This window comes from Cnephaeus nilssonii (genome assembly GCF_951640355.1).
Source record: "Cnephaeus nilssonii genome assembly, chromosome: 9".
Classification (NCBI taxonomy): domain Eukaryota; kingdom Metazoa; phylum Chordata; class Mammalia; order Chiroptera; family Vespertilionidae; genus Cnephaeus; species Cnephaeus nilssonii.
Genome location: NC_137080.1, coordinates 24116983 through 24137086, shown reverse-complemented (window position 1 = coordinate 24137086; position 20104 = coordinate 24116983). Strand labels below are relative to the sequence as shown.

The following is a 20104-nucleotide window of genomic DNA, read 5'->3' as shown; positions in this document are numbered from 1 at the left end:
AGCCTTTTGGCCCCACACAACCTAATCCATTCTGCTTTGTCTTCTGGCTTTGGGACCATTACAATGTCACTGACACATCTTTAGATGGAGGCTTCTCCAAAAGGCTCACTGTTGCTACTTGACCTCCCCACAGAGCTGGTATGTGGGACACTTCAGGCTTTATTTGTTCTCAACCTCTCACACCTGTTCCCGGCACTAACATCACATCAGGGCACTGTTGTGCCTGAACAAACATCCTGAGCACTGAAACCGGGCCTGGAGAAACAGACTGTGTTTAACGGCTGATATCCCACCCAACGGCAAGGTCCTGCTCAAATTCAGTGCCTTATTTCCGAATGAGTTTGATCTCTTAAAAATTATACCCTAACTTGGGGCCATTTGACTTTTCATGTATCTCTGTGAGAGGATGAAATTAATTCTTGGTCAGCGATGCTCTAGTTCATTATTAGCTTTATTTGAGAAAGTGAGGGGAAGGAACACAAAAGGAGTTAAAGCCTCTGTCAGAGTGGAAAACATTGACCGCAAACGGCATTTAGGTTTTAGGCTGTGTCAGCTCATTAAAATGAAGGTCAGGGTAAAAATCAAACTGCCCCTCACATTTTTATATCCACAGAGGGAAACCATTAAAAAATATATATATATTCCATTCTCACTCACTTTTATTGCACCTCATTACTACCTGTTTCTGTAATAAGTCAATGCTATTTATTTTGAAATTATTTCCAAAAAAGGAATGGATGGTTTGCAAGAGTTAGAGAAAAGTTAGGATAATAAGAGTTGATGAAAGAACAAATGTCACGATAGATTAGCCACTTCCTGTTTTATTAGGACAAATGCCTGAAAGGAGGAGGGGCTGTGAAAACGCAGCTGAAGGCTTGCAACTAACCTTGCCTGTAGAACTCTTCACAGACCCTTTCACTCCACTGCTTGCTCATCTCCCAGATTCTGCAGGGGTTGCAAATGTCAGCACACTTCAAGGCAATCTGAGAAGTGACAGGGCAGGCAGAGACTGTCAGAGAGTGATCTTTCAGCAGCAAATGCACCCCAAGCCCAGGGGGCTGTGCAACCCGCCAGAGTGCCTCGTGGTGCCAGGCCCATGTCTACTCAGGGCCTCCCTCATGTGTCTCTTCAGGAAACAACACTTCTTCACCACACACAAACCCTTCATTCAGAATTCCCACTTTATAGCAGTGAGAAGGAGAGAAGAGCCACCGTCCAAGGACACGGAGCTTTCTGGAGGAGACTTGGGGTGTGCTGGCCAAGGAAAGCCAGCGCCTGGTTCCTTCTGCTGCCCCACCTCTCACAGTGAGGGAGGCCGCCGGGGCCCCAGCCAGGCTCAAGTGAGATCATTTGGACCTCACTCTCACAGTGGCCAAAATGGCCAACCACATACATCACTTAAATGATGTGTGTTTGCATTTATGTTCCCGTGTCTGTGTGTGAGCAAGCTCAGACTGCCAGCCAGGGAGCTAGGTCATATCAAGCTAGGAGTGTTTTATTTGCAGAACTAAATCAAGGCCTCTTGGCTTGCCTCACACTGGCCTGGATCTGGGAGGTCACTTTCTCAGTGATGTTAATCCTAGGAGGATTACCTTGAATTCCCAGAGAAGTAGATTCTGCCCCTTACCACCAGCTGCAGAGAGACCACAGCCCAGATGGGCTCCTGTGGTCTGTCTTGCCCACCAGCAAGGTCTGTTTGTTTTGACCCAGTTCCCTGGGATTATAGAGCTGCTAACAGTGCTGGGGTCTGGGAGAGCCTGGGTTATATAAAATTGCAAATTTGGTTGCTTCTCTATTTCCTGGTTAACGGGGGCACCAGTACATGTTGGAGTAGGTAAGGGGCAGAAGTCCCCTCCAAATTCTGCCCTTTAGGGATTATTTTTTGTGTTAGCTACCTTTCCCTTTGAAATGCAAGTGCTCGGGCCAAATCTTTCAGCTACTCACAACTTGGCTCGAGTCTCTAAAATCAGACCCTGGTTGATCTCTGTGGCACTCAGGGAAGAGAAGACTAATTTGGGAAGAAGGAAGAAGATACAGGCCTGCAGCTGGGAGGAGAGCATTTTCTGGGAAGGATGGGGCACTTTGGACCGCTAGGGGGCAGCATGGAGGCCTGGAGCAGAAAAGACTGCACAGTTCAGTCTGCCGCCTTCAGCTCCATCTCCCTGGTTAAAGTTAGTTTATTTAGATGAGTCCAGGGTCCATCCATTCAGTCTTTTGTGCCAAAAGGAAGACAAAAGAAAATGGAAGATCAAGAAGAAGGCCCTGGTTTGATACCAACTCAGAGTTCTACTTCTGGCGTCCACTCCTCCTCTTTTTCTCATGTGGCAAGTGGCTTCTTGCCATAGAATGACATAGAAAGGGTTGGGTTTGATCTGATTTAATCTATTCAGTTGAAACAATTTAATTATTGGAGCCTAAAAATGCTAAGACTAGGTAAACATATTTGAGCCTCAGATGAAAATATGACTTTAGGCAGTAATGGCTTTAAGTAAAGCAGGGCTTGATTAAATAGGTTTTAGATAAAGGAAGGTTACTTGCTTCTTAATTTTTTATTGGTACCATAGTTAACATAATATACCTTTGTGTTATAGAAACAGCCTTTTAAAACTGCACAGGTATCACAGTGCTCAATTTTACATCAAGCAACAAAATGTGGTAGATTCTTACTGGGTGCAATTGCCCAGAGGGGTGGCTACTTTGTGGTGAAGCAGTTACCAAACAAGGAAGAGTGAGATATTATCAGCTTACTGACACGGAACCCAGATTTTGCTTGCTTGGAAACCACTTAAAAATTTTATATGTCTCAAAGCTTTTAACCAAGTGGGTCACTGCTCTAACTTACACCATGGGAGATATTCCTTCTCAAATGTGCTAACATGATTGATCGTGTCCCTATGTATTGTTACCCAGCAGGAATACTGGCTTTGTTGTTGTTGTTTACCTGAAGCAAGAAGTGCCTGTCGTGTACATCCTCCAGTCTTAAGTCTTTATTTTGGAGGTGAGCTTTCAATCTGGTCAAAAATTCATTCTGCCTGTTGATGTCTGTTGCCAAGATCAAGGAGCCCAGTTGCTGTTCAATATCCTGTCTGCATCCACAAGAATGAAAGAGAAAACACACACAGAGAGAAAATCCTTTTGAGGAGGGTGATTGATTCTGTCATCAACAGGTGGCTTGCAATCTCATTCCTGCCTTTGATATTGCTTATTACACAAAGTTCCAGTCCCTCACAGAGCAAGAGTGAATTTCTCACCCACCATCGCTTCTGCCCTCAGACCAAGAACTGTAGAGAGTGATCAAAACCTCGGGTGAACAAAGTTGTGGTAGTTGATACATTCCCACAGTTCCCATGGGTGGACAAACTGAAAGCCACGTAGAAATGTATGTTTTAAGGAGGACGCAAAAAGACTCACAGAATCACAGGCGTTTGGGTTATGCTTTTATAGAGTTGAAACAAGCTCAAACATTAAGATTTTCATGGGGGGGAAAAAAAGAGCATAATAACAGTAATAATAATGAAGACTGATACTGTGGGATGGAAAGATTGATAAATGGAAAAAAACCCAGGTAGGCTGGAAAGAGATACTGGAACTTAAAAATGATAGTGGTTAAGGCACCATTAAAAATCGGTGGGCAAACAATATATTAGTAAAAAATGGTATAGAGAAAATGGGATATTTTGGGAAAAATAAAACGAAAGTGTCAATCTGAGGGTTGTCTTGCAACTCCTTATAGTTTTAATATGAATTTCCTTGATTACTAATGAGGTAGGACATGTTTTCATGTCTTTATTTGCCATTGATATTTCTTCTTTTGTGAAATTTCTATTATTCTATAGTGTTGTCTCCCTTTTGCTTACTGATTCTGAGAGTTTTAAAATATTTTTTCAATAGCAGTCATTTGGCAATTATGTGTTGCAAGTATCTTCTTCCATAATATGGCTTGGCTTTCTACTTTTTAAAAATGATGTGTTTTGGTAAAATAAAGTCTTAATTTTTAGTGTAGCTTAATCTATAAGTTTTTAAATTTATGGGTAAGCTAATTCTTTTCTGAACTTTCCTTAGTTTGTACAGCTAACCTTTACTTTTAAAATCAGAACAATTATCTTAAAGCATTTACACAAGGATAGAAGGAATAATCATGATTATGATGATTATAAATTTCATTATAAAGCCCTTTCACATATATTATTGCATACCAATTATTCTTTTAGCAAAAGAAAAGATTCCACAAATAAATAAAAAATGTGGTACTTTTATTTGGAATCCATAGGGATGAGTAGGAGTATCTTAGGAAAGAAATATATCTAAGAAACACAGAGAATTAATGTGGGCATTATCGGGACAAGCCCTCTGTTTTTCCTTTTGTTTTGTTTTTTCCTGTCCTCATTCTCCTTCCCTCCCTTCTCCTTTCTTTCTTTAGCTGACCCTGCCACTAACCTCTCATTTCATCTCCTTCTTACTTGATTTCTTGTTCTAGTTTGTAGTTCTTTTTGCATTTCCCTGATCTTGGCAATGTATTATTTTAGTGAAAGGCACAAGTTTTGATCCCATGCATGAGGATTGCTTTTTAGTTTCTGGGAGTAAAAAGTTATCAGGACTGAAGTTCTTCCTGCAAATTCAACATTCCTCCGGGTGCTAGGAAACAACATGAGATGATATCAGATGGCCAGGAATAAACCAAGGAGTCCAGAGCATAGTGCCTGTTCTGTGGGGAGACATAAACTGACCTTAAGCTGTGTGCCCTTCAGAAAGAAGGGTACGGAGGTCTATTTATTTACTTCTCTCTTAGCTACCTCGGGTTCTGTGCATTTTAATTACACAGATCAGAATTTGTGCTGTCCTAGGTAGACAGTACAGCAGCTACCTTGGGGCCATGCATGCAGTGAGGCAAGGGCCTTGGCCTTGGATTTAGTAGGACTAGGCCTAAGTAGTCGGGCTAACAGAGCAGACCAGGAAATTAGTATTTCCCATTCTGTTTAAAATACGTAAATTGATGGAGAAAAAATTGCTTAACAAAAGACATTTTAGAAAAAAAAATTCTGACTTTTATTTTCACTGAGACTGGCCATTATGAAACAAACTTCATTGAACTAGTCTTAAAGCTAGCTTGAGAACTCCTGTGTTCTTTTTTGATAAACATTTATTATTTGGGTCTACACAGGAGGACAATTTTGTTAACATAAAAGACAGGAATTTGGCAAAGCAGAGTGTTGATGCTGAAGAGTGTGAAAGGGGAGAGCTGTTTATTCTCCTTTTCCTGACGTTAGGTCACAGACGATCCAAGGCCCTTTCAAAGCTCACAGAGAGATTCTGGTTTCTGGGTTGCCGTAACTGACATGAATCTCCTCTGATAGACAATGCAGAGTGCAGGCAGGAAGCACAGCTAGCTGGCTCCCTACCATTAACCCAGGGGGTCTCAAGTGTGCCCTAGCGAAGGCGGCTTATCTCTAATGCGTGGACATCAGTGTGTTTCATCTCTGCACTACTTACGTCATTTCCTTTGGCAAGTGAGCAAGAAGCCTGGATTCTCGGAGCATGCCAATTGTAGATCGCCAGTGGTGATTCTCCAGCACAGACATATTCTAGAGAGAAAATTAAAGCTATAAACGAGAGAGAAGCTACATACTGATCTTTCATGCTGAACACAGCTTCCCTGAGGCCAGCATTTTCCCTCTTTGATTACAAAGAGGCAGACTGAAAAAGCAACACAAAATAAAACAATCACAGGGCCTATTCTTAAGGCTACATTGATGACAGGATAGTGGCCCTTGCTGGCCCTACAGTGGAAGACTGAATGAAGCTCTATTTCTAGTGTCATTCACTCCTGCTTCAGCCACTGTTTTTGCTAGCTTGGTCAGGCAACACTCAATGTAGAAGAAAGAAAGTGAAGCAGATACAAATAGGTAGTAATGGATACCATAGGGCTATGTGCATAAGATACACCAAGATTATACTACTCAACCAAATAGAGGCAGGCCTCACAGTCTCTCTGATCTAATGCATTCACCATTGTTTCTCAACACGCATAAGAAACCTTCTCCGTAAACCACCTGGGAAGCTGATGACATACTCAGACGCCTGAGTCCCAGTCCATACAGTGTTGGGTAGGTGGGTTTGTACTGATTAATTTCCATGTACACTAAGTTTGGAAACCACTGCGATAGGAACAGCTCTGTCAGTAATCTTTATGACCTAGTATTTTGGCACTTAGCCCATTAGTTCTCAGTTTGAATCTACAATTGCTTCCTTGTTCAATTATCTTGATATTTCTTTCCTTGTGGAACCTTTACTATGTTCAGTCTCTCCTTTGACCCTACTGTTATCTTAAATATGCTGCTTGTCTGAACATTAACTATTTAAATAATGAATATTTCTTACAATCCAGTGTTTTATTCCAGTTAGCAAACATTATGGCCTTACCACTGACTTGATGTGTATATGTGTAGAATGGGACTCATCTAGCCCCTTGGGAATCATTGTGCTCTATTTCCTTATTTGTTCATTTATTCATTCTCCATTTTGTTTCTAGTGGGGGTTATAAAACTTAGAAAAAAATACAGGAAGATAGCACTTGTTAAAAGTGAGGAGAAATTACATGATTCTGCTTATATGAGGTATCTAGAGTAGTTAAATTCATGAAGATAGAAAGAATGGTGGTTTGAGGAGCTGGGGGAATAGGGAGTTATTATTTAATAGGTGCACAGCTTCAGTTTTGCAAGATATAAAGAGTTCTAGAGAGGGATGATGGTGGTGACTGCACAGCAATGTAAATGCACACTTAAGACGGTTAACTTGGTAAATTTTATATTGTGTTATTGTGCCACAGTGAAATGAAAAGGTGAGGGGAAAGAAGCAAAGAAAACAACATGGAGACTAAATGGAGAGAGAGAGAGAAAAATATTCCATCATTATGCCCCCGCTGCTATAACGGAGCCACCCATATAATGTTCAACTTTTTTAGGAAGTGAGAAAAGAGAACCTCTGTGCATAACACAATCAAGGATCTATTAGGAAAAAGCAAGTTCAAGAAAACTGCCACTATATTTGGTTCTGAACCCAGACAGCAATTTCTCTCCAGGACTTTGTAGAATTTAGTTCCATGAGGCAGAGTCTGATACTGACCTTCTGTATGGGCTGTTTTATTGCTATTCATTCCTCTCCTTGCCAAAGAGTCATTATTTGTTATTTATCACTTGACTATGTTGGAACCGGTGATGAGATTTTGTTACTTTTATCAACTGGTCTATTATCTCCTTTTGGGCATGAGCCACACACAACAAAAGAGACTGTTTATTAGAAATAACATGCTAGACTAATTTGTTTTGACTGTCAAGATTTATGAGGGAAGAGAGTGATAGGTTAGTGTGATGTAACAGATGTTCTATCTTGTGGTGACATATAATTCCGTAACTCATGAGCGGTCACTTGCAAGACTAATTCAAGTGAAATGAGTGTCTTCATGTGAGTTTTTCAAGGGGCTGGAAAACTATAACAAGACCTAATGATAAATGACATCATATCTCTGATGAGTAGAACAAAAGTGTCTGGAGGATTGCTTTAAGCATTGTTATTTATGTCAGCCCGATTTAACGTCTTCATTAATAATCTTCCCAAAGACAGAATAAAAGGGTACTTGGAAATTTGCTGGCGAAACCATATTTGGAGATGAGCACCAGGGAGATGGAAAGAAATTGCGTGGGCCTGGAAGCTGGCACAGAATAAAAGACAATGGAGCACTCGATTATAAACAGAACCTTTCTGGGGGCAGTCACTATAAATAAACGTATGTTTTGGCTAGAACTGTGTTGGAAGTAGGGGTACTTCAGTGGATCCCAGAGAATAAGAAAAGAAGGGAAGCGGAACCAACAATTATGAAGCACCCAGTTTACATGATCTCATTTAATCTTTACATAACTCTACTATTTTCATCATTAACTCATAGGTAATGCAGTTTCAGGTTTCTCTGAGAGTTTGCATAGCTAGTGAGTGGCTGAGGAAGGCCTTAAACCCAGGCCTGCCAGTTGTCAAGACCTAAGCTTTGCACACACCTCTTGCTGCCTCCCAAGTATTTCCTCTGTGGGGCCACATCCAAACATTCCGAAGCCTGAAATTTACAAACTGAAGAATGCCTGTAGCGATGCTTACTTCTCCAAAAATAATGGATAGTCGCTGCTTTAAAAGTCAATGGTTGCTTGTTTTAATTAGATGTTAGTTTGTAAACCCAACTTGGAATCTTTCCCTCCAAATTTGGTTTCATTGTGAAAAACTCTGCAGTTTGAATATTATGAGTTGAGTAGATTTAGGTTGTATTGGGGGAGAACTCATCTTCCAGCCACGCTCAGTCCTCACGCCCAATCAGTCTCTGAGACCTGAGTAGGAGGTAGTTGGTTCTTCCAACATGACATCACTTATGTCTGTCTACCCCTTTCTTTCATTGCAGGGCTTCCTTCAGTCCACACTCCTAAGCTGCCAGAATGTGACTTGTTTATTTGACAGAATTTCCTACTGTGTCCCTAATCAATGGTTAAAACATAAACTAATATGTATCAAGTGCTACTATTATGCCAGGTGCTATGGCAGGCACAGGGGATCCAATGATTAATGACAAAATTGCCGCCCTCAGGAGCTCACTAACTTCAGTAGGTTCCTGGGCTGATGCTCACCCACTGAGCCACATCAGCCGGGCCACACATTTCTATTTTTTGGAGCTAAACCATTACCATTTTTTAGGAAAGACCTTCCTGGTTCTCCAAAGAGAACTGACAGCTCCCTCTTCTAGCTGCACACCCCAATTCAAGCTTCTTTCTATCCCAGTGCCTAAAAGACCTTGTAACAACTTTGTTCACTGCCCTTGCTCTCATGTGTCAGTGATCTTCACAGGTTTGTTCATTTACTCTTGAAAATAATTTTTAAAAACTATGCTTTCCTTATACTTTTTTATTTATTTTATTTTATTATTTATTATTATTTTTAGTTGTTTTTCTATACTTTATTATATAAAATATTTTCTTTTATTTATTTAAAAAAACCTTTATTGTTGAAAGTATTGATACCTAAAATCACAAATTTCCATGGTAACAAAAGATGTAATGTTCTGCATATTTGTAAATATCGAATTTTAATGTAAAGTCATAACATTCTTTTATATATTAAATATATCTAAGGGAATCTAAAAACCAATGGCATTTAATGCCCATGCATCACTCATAGAAAAAAACACATGAATAATTTATTCTTTAAGTCGAAAATTATAAATTGATTCTTTTCCCTCTAGAATTTATATTTTCACTCTATTTCCCCATAGAATTTTATTTTATGTAGTAATATAACACATTTTATGTGTGAAATTCTTTTAGTGTCACCCTATCACATTTCTCTGCAACAAAAATAAGTATATGCATTGAAATTTTAACTGAACAAATTTTCCTAACCTCAGTCTCTAAGTAGTAAATGTTTTTCCAGCTTGCATTTTATAATACAATAATTATTTGTAACTAACTGATCAAAATACACTTGTATTACAAATGTGAAAAACATAATTTGCTTAAGAATAAAAATGTATTAGAGATGCCTCTATTTATGAGAAGTCTGGGAGAGTTATAGTGCCTCAGTCATAGGAGACTTCCTTTAATATTTTCATTGTTCCTTTGTTTTTTTTTCACACGGAGGTAGTATGTGATATTGGCACAACTGGAGCAATATGCAACATGCATCATGGGTAAGAGCTTTGTCTCATAAAGTGGGGACAGGGTGATTGGGAAAGGAGTGGAAAAGTAGGACTGGCTTGACTGCTCTGCAAGCACATTCCTGGCAGGTCAGTTTAAGGACCTGAAAATGGGTTCTGTTAGCACTATTCATGCCCATGGCCCCCTTAGGAAGTTTTCGAGTATCCCCATGGGCACACATGCCTTGTCGAGACCGGCTGCCATACATAATTGCCATTGAGAGCAGGGAGCAGATCTTATTCATCTTTGTGCCAGCATGTGGCACAGTGCCATTTAAAAAGTAAATATTTGTTGAGTGGATACTGAATAAATAATTTCCGAAACCTGGAAGTCCAGTAGCTACAAAAGTTTAAGTAACTGCTAAAAGAAAAAGAGTCCTGTTAAAATTTTGGTCAATAGCTGATAGAAGCCAGACTTGGGATCTTTTGTTATGAAATCCTTAGACTTAAGTAAAAGCCTAAGAGATTTTAAAATTATAGCAATAAGGACTCTCCTACTACTCATTCATAGACAATTAGGAACAGGTAAATGACTCCAGAAATAACATTTATCAGATAGATTTGTCAATTATCTATAATAATAAAAGGGTAATATGCTAATTAGACCAGATGTCTTTCCGGATGAAGCTGGGGCTGGAGGGAAGCCCGGGTCCCGGGTGCCAGAGGGGAGCCGATGCTGGCAGCCGGGGGAAGGAAGGCCTACTCTTGTACGGATTTCGTGCATGGGGCCTCTAATAAGATATAAAGTAAGAAAATAATTATAAAATATTTTTTCAATCAATGCTTCTCATTCTTTGTTGGACCCTGCTGTGGGTAGCAAGAATGTTACAAGCAGCAGGAGCAGCTACTAAGTGGACAGTGGGGACCACCGAGCATGCCTTGGCTCGGTGGTCTCCCTGGTCTGCGTGCTAGTACCTTTGCCTGTCAGGTTTTCACCCTGGTCTCTGTGTGCACTCGCTGTGGCCAATAGTCCTGATCTCTCAGTGTTACTCAGGTTCTGTCTTTCTTGCTGCATGTGTCCAGTGTGTTCATGGGTCCATCCATCTACCCATCTACTTACTCATCCAACAAACCTCCCACCACCCAACAGTGTTCACTGGACACCAGAAACCTGCTGGATGCCGAGGATACAACAGGGATAAGTGGGTGTCCAGGAGCTTACAGACTATGGGCATGTGGACATCGAATCAGGCAGTGGCAGGTTTGAGAGAAAACACTGTGATAGAGGAAGAAATCGAGGGCTGTGAAATTGTATAGGAGGGACATGGAAGATGGACGCTGAAAGAAATATCTTTCAGGAGGAAGATATGTCCAAGTTGAGATAGAAGGAATAAGTGAGTTAGAGAGCAGTCAAAGAGTTCAGGCCATGGAGAGGGAATATATTTCATTAAAATAGGCAGAAGGAAGAGCACATGTTGAAGAGCTATAAGAGGAACCTTATCTAATATACTACATATTTTACTTAGCTATTTTCTGTTTCCCCTAGTAGGAAGCAGGGATTTTTATTTGTTCTGTTCATCTCCTGTATACCCAGCACCTGGCATGTGTTAAGCACTCAATGAACACTTGTTGAATGAAAAAGGAATGGGTGATATGTTCGGAACTCGGAGAGAAGTTCAGATGGAATGATGCACAGAGGCATAGTTGAGTAATGATGGCAAGTGAAGCTGGAAAGTATAACAGGGTCAGATCAAAACAGGATTTGTAAATTGTGCTGATATTTAGACTTAATCCTGAGGGCAGTGGGATTTTAAGTAGGCATCTATGGGTCAGATTTGAGCTTCAGCCAAGGAAAAGTTGGAGCCAGGCCAGCCTGAATGTGGACAAGACAATGATGCTGGTGTCCTGCACTAGGGGAGAGGTTGGGGTGAGCAGGTTGGATCGTACAGGTGTCTCATAGGGAACAGCCAGAGTTACCTGTCTCCCACTCACAGGGAGACGGCTCTGCCCCCTTAGGCTCACCTGCTTTCACAGTGGCTCAGAGAACAATATCAGTAAAAGGTAGGTTTGAATAAAAGAAGAAAATTATCAGAAATGCTCATGGATACCTGAGCATAGGATGTGATGATACAGTTCTGTTGAAATCTGGAACTGTTTTGGACTCCCACCTTGGGTACCACATCTGTCTACCTGTAAGAGCATCCCTTCAGCAATTTCACATTATCCCAGGGACGGTTTGTTCTAGTGTTGCAAACTCTTCATATTTGTAGTTTTAAGAATAATCTTGACTTTAAAGCTGAAACAGTAAATAACCACCCTTGTGTCACAAAACCTATTAGAATTTTAATTTGGAATAAATAAAACCCTTAAATCCCCTACAGCAAAACCTTTATTTTTCTTTGTGTCTGAATTTTTAAGTACTATCTACTCTAAGAACAAAACAACCCTTTTGTTTCCCAATAATAACACATCTGGCGTTTAGTAAACCACCAATAGAGGTTTTAAAATTAAATCAAGAGTCTATTTGTCAAAGGAAATCTGGCAGAGCAGGTTTGCTATCATACAAGGCGGCTTGAAACTGTTGGTCCCCTCCCTGCCCACCCCCTATCTCCTCCCCCGCCCCCTTATCTCCACCTGACTCCCAGGCTATTTATTGGACACTTTCTTTGATTAAAATACTCAGGATGATGTTGCTAAACTGAGTCTGGTGTTCAGCAGGAGTCAGAGTTAATTACTCTTTTAAACCAGAGGATACAGGAAGAAAAACAACATGAACATAGTCTGTTTTCATTTTTAATTGCTCATGAAACAGAAGCAAGACTCTAGGAGATAATGAAGTGGCTGAGCTCTTCCTTAACAAGCCAAGTGGTCTCCTTGGTAATGCTGCGTGAGTCCCAGCGCAGGAGGTCTCAGAGGAACAAGACCTTCGCCTTTGGAGAAACTACAGCACTGCTACATTTACTGCCTGTTTGAAGGTATTGCTCTTTTGTCTGACCTACACCCGCCCAAGTCGCTGCTCTGGGAGCAAGGAGCCTGGACATTCATTGTTGTCCAAGGGGCAGGCCCGTGTTTGGATCAGGGCCACGGACATGCCACATACCAGCCACCTCACCATGAACAGCAGAAACTTCATCAAGCGGAAATCAAATTTGAGCCTCCTTCTTAATATTTTCACAACACTTGCCCAAACACCTTTGCTATTGCAGGAATCGTGAGGTTCCGTATCACCTTTGCAGTGACTTGTTTGAGAAGAGGCCATAGGACCAGGTGGAAGGAACACTTCTGGTTTTGTCAGCTCCATATTTACGGTTTCAGAGTCATTAAAATAATAAAAAGTGGTTAAAAATGCTGACCTCCTCCAAGTGTTTGTGATAAGTGACTAAGGAAATGATTATAAATTTCTGCAAGACAGTATAAAATGTAATAAATATGAATTTTATGGAGCAATTAATTATTATTTTATTCATTAGGTTGCTCTGTCTCTAGTTCATACATAGTTGGACTCCATCAAAGGGAATTCAATTTTAAATGAAACTAAAAGTGATTTCTTTTGCAATTGTAATAATACCATATCTGATTTAATGCTTACTTTGCCCAAGGGCTAAGCCCACGTGTGTGGGGTTGCAGGGTAGAGGGACAGAAGATAAATTATGGGTTCTAGCTTTCACATGCTCTTTCCCTCTCAGTCCACCATGGACACCTGGACTGTTTCCACTCTGATGAGAGAGGTGCCAGGTAGAAGTGCCTTGATGGCCTTCATGTTGAACTTGGGTTGGAAGTTCAGCTAGTGAGTGCAGCCCAGACACAGACAATGGGAGAGAGCCCCTTGACCCAGCCTTCATCCAGCTGCCCTGGCTCTCTCTTTGTCTCAGGGCAGAAGCACAGGCTAGGCATTATGTAACAATCTTATGTAGCCGAACTAAAAGAACATAGCCAACAAAAGGAGGGAGAGGAAGTCCTTTCATTTTATCTCATTTATAGTAAATCTGGATTGTAGTAATCACGCACAGAGTGTTCTCAAAGCCACATAATTCCCAGCACATCCTTTCTATTGTATTTTTGTTAACCAAATGTGAGTGCATGTTCCTGTATAATTTCACAATATATTGTATAATATATGTAGTGTGTGTACATAAATATATTTTCCCTCATTACCATGGTTCTTAATATTTTCTGAATCTATAATTCATTTTAAAATACGAGTCTAAGTGATGGGTCCTCTCTCTAGAAAAATATGCAGAGATACATACTCAAAATCTGCATGTAATTTTCTAAAAGTTCATTCATGTTTCAACCAACGGACCCTTGGTAGGTTAAAAGGCTACAGTTCTAACATTTTTTAAAATATCATGTGTTGTTAATGGTCTCACTCAGCTTATATGTTATGTACCATGATTTTTCCTCTTGAAATTGAAAACCTGGAGACTTATGCCAGTTCCTCATCTACAGCCTGCGCAGTGTGGGGATTTTCTGACCCAGGTTCTTTTCGGTACAGCTAATCTACAGGGAATTTATCAGACACTGATCTGAGAGTAGGGTGTGTTCATGGCAGGACTATGCTTGGTTAAAGGCCATAGGGACAGTCCATTTTCAGTTATTATGGAGTTGTGGGTTTTAATCACAAAAGTACACCAGACTGTGCTGTCTCTCGTGACCTCCAAAATGTTACACATGCTTCAAGGCCCAGTTTACACCATGCTTCCTCCATGAGTTTTTTTTTGTTGTTCAGAAACTATCTGCAGAATCAATTACTATCTTCCCACCATACTTTCTCACTGTCTACTATAGAGTACTTAGCAAAGTCTCCTGCTTTAAGCCACTGATCTCTAATCCTCTTGTCTCCCTCACTGCAATAGGATGACCTGGGGGAGAGCTCTTAGTTTCCTGCACATAGTAGATAATTTATATGAGTTTTAGAGGCTGTATGTATAGTGCTTAGGCACTTCAGCTCTGGAGACAAAAGACTTGAGTTCCAATCCTAGCTTTGTCATTAATTAGCTGTTTATTTTTAGGAAAAATACTTGATCTGTCCTAAGTATCAATTTTCACCTTTCTGTAAAATCTTACCTAATAAAAGAGAAAAATGCTAATTGACCGTACCTTCGCTACGACCACAGCCAATCAGAGCGAGTATGCAAATTAAGCAAACAAAGATGGCGGTTAATTTGCATACACAGGCGCAGAGTGGAGTGAAGCCTGCTATGAGGGGAAGGAGTGGGGACTTGCTGGCTCTGGATGGCCGGGGTGCGGGGACATGTGGCTCCCAGGTGGCCAGGGAGCGGGGACTTGCTGACTCTGGGCGGCCGGGAAGCAGGGACTTGCCGGCTCTGGGCGGCCGGGGAGTGGGGACGTGCCGGCTCCCAGACGCTGGGGAGTGGGGACGTGCCGGCTCCCAGGTGCAGGGGAGCGGGGACTTGCTGGCTCCCGAGCGGCTGGGAGTGAAGCCAGGGGCCTATTTTTGCACGAATATTGTGCAATGGGCCTCTAGTAGGTATGATAATAGTACTCACCTAACTGGGCTACTGTGAAGATTAAATATTATAATACATAAGAACCATTTCGCACAGCATTGGAATTATAGTGAGTGTTGAATAAAGGTCAGTTACATACTTTTTAAAACTGAATTCAACAGGGAATTTATCTTTTGGGAGTTCCATCAGATAGTCAACAATGGTATATAGCCAAATATTAAAGGCAGCATCAATTTTTGAGGCAGAATTGAAATTTCATTGGGCTGATAAAAGTTTCATATTGGAAGTAATTTTATTATACTGTGTGATACTGGTTTGCCTTCAGCATTGCTTCTATAATATAAAGACATAGATCTCTAGCCTCCAAGAGATCCTAAGACCAATCGAACAGGATACTGATGAAGACAGTATCTTGAATGTGGTTTTTGAGTCCTGTATCCCAATTTCTCTCTAGTCATTGTCAAAAGCACCCTTTTCTTTTCTATCAAAGATTAGATGCTGATAAATTCACTGCTAGAAAAAAGTAATAGCTCACTTTATTGTAGTAATATCTTTGGATGCAAAGAACAACACAGGCATTTACTTTTCAAAGACTTTTAAAAAAAGTTGTATCTAAATGCATACCTTTAGCTAATTCCTCAAACCTTTTTCAAAGTATGATTAAGTTTTCTTAGATTTTGCATATCTGAGTTTGAACAAATGTTTGAGGGCAGAGATTATATGTTATTCATGTTTGTACGTCTAGATCCTAGTATATCATCCAATATAGGCAATAGTTGCTAATGAAAAATATACAAAACTATATGTTGTATTGAAAAGGCTGAAAAATTTGCTTGTATTGGAATGTTAATAAAAATTACTTAAACTATATGCACTTCAAAGGTTTGAGTAAGGAATCCATTTTTGAGAACATTTTTTAGTATCTAAAGAAGATAGATTGGAGTATCTTGCTTTTGAGAATCAATTTTTGTTCATTAGCAGTGGGTACTTAATTCTTCATTATTGATGAAATTCTACACTTTCTTGTTTTTATGTCTTTAATGTCTGGTATATTTCTGACTTCTATCTAAATGTGAATTCATTATGTGTTTTATATATAGTTACTACATGCCAAAGTACAGTATGATGAACCTAATTTTTATGTATAAATTACCCAATAGCAGTAATACTCTCAAACTCCCATTGATATAATTTACTTGATGATGAGAAATTGGAATTATATAAGATTTTAGATTATTTGGGAATGGATTAAGTAGCCAATTGCATTGATTGATTTCTCTTGCTCTCTCTTCCCTTTCTCTCTCTCTCTCTCTCTCTCTCTCTCTCTCTCTCTGTCCCTCTCTCTCTTTCTTCCTTCCTTCCTGTCTTTCTCCCTTTCTTTTTTTTTTTTTTTTTTTTTTTTAGTTTTTAGTTTATCATCAAAAGACTTTCTCAGTTCTGTCATCCTGTCCCCTCTATATGGCCATATCTATCCCAGCTCCGGGTGCTGGCTGACAGCCCAGGGAAGCCCAGTGCTGAAATATATACCAGGTGGATCCATAAACCTTGGAATACCAGTTTCTGCCTATGCCCAAAGCAAATCATCTGGATGGAGAAAGGCTTTTGAAAATGTCCCAATTGTGCTTTGTTGGAAATAAATGCATTCTTAAGCTGCAACATCTTGTAGAAGGAAGCTGTTTTATGAGAGGGATCTGCCAGGAATTCTTTCAGCACTAAATTTTTTTTTTTTCAAAAGCTCTACTAGAATTGAGATCAATAATTTTCTTGTATGTAATAATTTTGTGAATGACAACCAAAGGTCTCCAAAGAATCCTGTTGAAAATTCTGGGGATAATTCATTTATGACATATGGCTTAATATCTGAAACAATATCATGGGTGAAAATTCTCCTGGCCAACCTTCTCATGCTGCTGAACTACTTTTTTTAAACAATGTCTACTGTCTTTGATAAAATACTTCTAACTCAGAGGCCTATAAAATACAGAAATGGCCCTAGAGACATAAGTCTGAATTAGGGTTGCACCTGAGCAGTATCATTTATAGAAGTCCTACAAGCATTAGCTTCAACTGGCCATGATATATGAGATAATTTCCAGGGGCACAGATACTCTCAGACCATCAGAGAGTAGGGATCCTGCTTGACTTCTAATAATTTCACATCTGCTTCAGAGCAAATTGAATTCATTATGTATTCTTATAAGCCAATTTAATCCTTTGGGGGGGATATACTGGATCTATTTAAAACCCATGCTCTTTGGCTGTGGTCATCATTGTGGCTGACCCTGAATGAAGCCATCTCCAAGGGTGAGATTCAGGCTCCAGGACTGGGTCTAAGGCAGTTGGCTATACTGTGCCTGGTCCAGTGTTGAGCTCTCTTACCTGATATAGGTTGGCGAGGTGGTGGTTAGTTTTGATCAAAAATGGCTGGTTCACCCCTGGGTGGTCAACATCGTGGGCTGCTGCAGCCAACAGTCCAAGCATGATGTCCAGAGGTGTGAGGAAGCTGGCGAGCTGTTAAAAAAGTCAAATTGGGAGGTCAAAGGGTATGTTTTCACAAACAGGTTACCATTTGTTTTGGCTAAATCATATTGAATGAAGCATCACAAAATTGTCCAGGCCTTTCATCCTCCAGGCTTTTACCCTTTGAAGCAGTTGGTGAGGTGAGAGTCACATGGAATTGCAAGAAAAAAGAAAGGACTGTGAGGAAAGTAACTGAGCAAGTCAAATTGTGTAGACCATTAGGTACCCTCCATTTCCTACTGCCACTCTGTTTCCTTTTGTTGTTGCAGTGTTGTTGCCTGTCTGTGGGCAGGGAGAAGTCAGAGCCTGAAAGCAGCCTTGCTCCAGAGAAAACTACAAATGAAGTAAAACGTTAAAACCAAAATGGTGGACACATAAAAACATAAGTTGTATATTTCAACCATCCACTATATCATTGCCATCCTTTGAATATGAAATTCAGAGTGGGATGAATGCCCAGCCCATGTGGCTCAGTTGGTTGGACATTGTTCCATGCACCAGGAGGTTGGTTGCCTTGTTTGATTCCTGGTTAGGGCACATGCCTGGGTTGTGGGCTCGATCCCCAGTAGGGAATGTGCAGGAGGCAGTCCATCGATGTTTCTCTCTCATCAATGTTTCTCTCTCTCCTCCTCCATTCCTCTTTCTGAAATCAATAAAAACATATTAAAGAATGAATTGCAAAATTTGCATATTTATTCAATGTGTAATAGTGGAGTGTGGGTGTGTGAGAATCTCTCTCTCTCTCTCTCTCTCTTTCTCTCTCTCTCTCTCTCTCTTAGCTAGAAAAACAAGCAGGGGAAGGGGAATCTAACACTAACTTTAAATATATAACTTTCAGGCTACCTAGAGATTAAAAAAGAAAGCCTTTAATGTCTTCAGGCTATTTTATACCGATAAGGCATCTACCCAGTTTTGTCTTGGGAATGTTTGTCTGGCGTCTGCATAGTCTGTGGTTGATGTTAAAACTGATTGAACTGAACAGAGTTTTGGACTGAGATTTTATTTTCAAAAACCTTAAGAAAATTCATCCTCTATGTTATACCAACTTTATACAACTAAGAAATGACTCGGTTTTTAGTAACAAGCACTATTATCATGTTTTAAATTTTGGATTGGTTGATCACATCAGAGCATGCTTGCTAAGAGGTCTGTGACATTCACTCATTTTCTTGGGCCTGAATCAGGATATTCAGTTGCCTTAGTAGGAAGTGGAGTTTGAGCCTTGGGGAGTTTTGATTCTATTTGTCCATCAATAACCATGAGGTGGGAGACCTTGCCCAGAAAATGTCAGTGCTGGTACCATTTGTAGCAAAGATTCAAGGCAACACAGCTATTTCCTGGGACTGTTGAAGATATATAAGATGCAGACTATCACGGGGAGGATTTTTTTGGTCCTAACGCAGCCTTTCATACAAGTTATGAAAGGAAACCTGAGAAAATTTACATCCTCTTTCATGAGTATTGCGTGATTTTCAGAGCTGGTATTGGAACTGGAATATAAATAATTTGTATTTGTGTTATAAATGGTCCATAACAGTTATTCTGATATGTTGGGTGATTCAGAACCCAGCAAGTAGTTTACTTGGCATTTCCAGATGGCTGAGGAGGCAGCTGGGTCTGGCCTTACCTTTGGCTCCTTCAGGTAGCAGTGCATGGCCTGGGTGACATCGGCTGCATGGACAGCATTGTGATATGGGTTTTGACTGTGGTAATCTTCTTGAACCATGACTAGGAGGTAAACAGATAACTCAGTCATTGAAAACCAAAACAGGAAGACCTCAGATTTATTGAGGGTCCCTTTTGCTTAAAAATATTAGCGTCTCCAAAATGTGCACCCGAGGGATTCTTTAAAAATGAACACGGCTTGAGAGTTTCGCAGTTCTACTGAGCTGCTTTTAGTGGCGAGAAGGGGGAAGGCAGATGGGGAAAAGGTTAAAAGGATTTGTGAGGCCCTTGGGAATCCTCACCACCTTCATTAATCACCCCTCCCTGGCATTCATGAAGGCTTTCATTCATAGGAAAAATAAATATGTAGGAAACGGACAACTTTACTTCACACTATAGTTTAATTATTTAATTTTGCTGCCATTTATGAATAATATGCCATAAAAGAGGTTTCCTTTCAAACAGCCCTAGTAGGTAGCATCAGACTCCTGAGATCCAAAGATAGATCGGTAGAGTAACAAATATTGACCACAGCAAATCTGGGGCTTCTTTAGGCAGATTTTCAATTTACTGTGTTGATCCTACTGAGGAGTCCTTGGCTTTATTTCTGTCTCATTCAGAGTAGTTATCATCTTTCATGCCCTTCCAATCTAAGGACCAGAGTGCTCTTGGAATCAAGTAGAGACATAAGCAAGGCAATTTAAATTTGCTATTTAGAGAAGCCACTAGCCTGCTTCAGCTAATGACCAAGGCAATGCTTAGGATGCAATATAACCAGTGTGTA

General features: G+C 40.3%; 1 protein-coding gene across 2 annotated transcripts in view; it reads right to left on the bottom strand.

The window, feature by feature from the left end:
• The window catches only part of PDE7B (phosphodiesterase 7B), a gene marked incomplete at its 5' end in the record, with an annotated part of 269952 nt that overhangs the window by 10955 nt on the left and 238893 nt on the right, over positions 1-20104 (bottom strand). For both annotated transcript variants that reach the window (XM_079781363.1, XM_079781362.1), the window contains 5 exons: positions 887-983; positions 2942-3086; positions 5491-5582; positions 17515-17646; positions 19283-19383. In XM_079781363.1, the coding sequence (XP_079637489.1) occupies positions 887-983; positions 2942-3086; positions 5491-5582; positions 17515-17646; positions 19283-19383 (567 nt within the window). The remainder of the gene's footprint in view (positions 1-886; positions 984-2941; positions 3087-5490; positions 5583-17514; positions 17647-19282; positions 19384-20104) is intronic.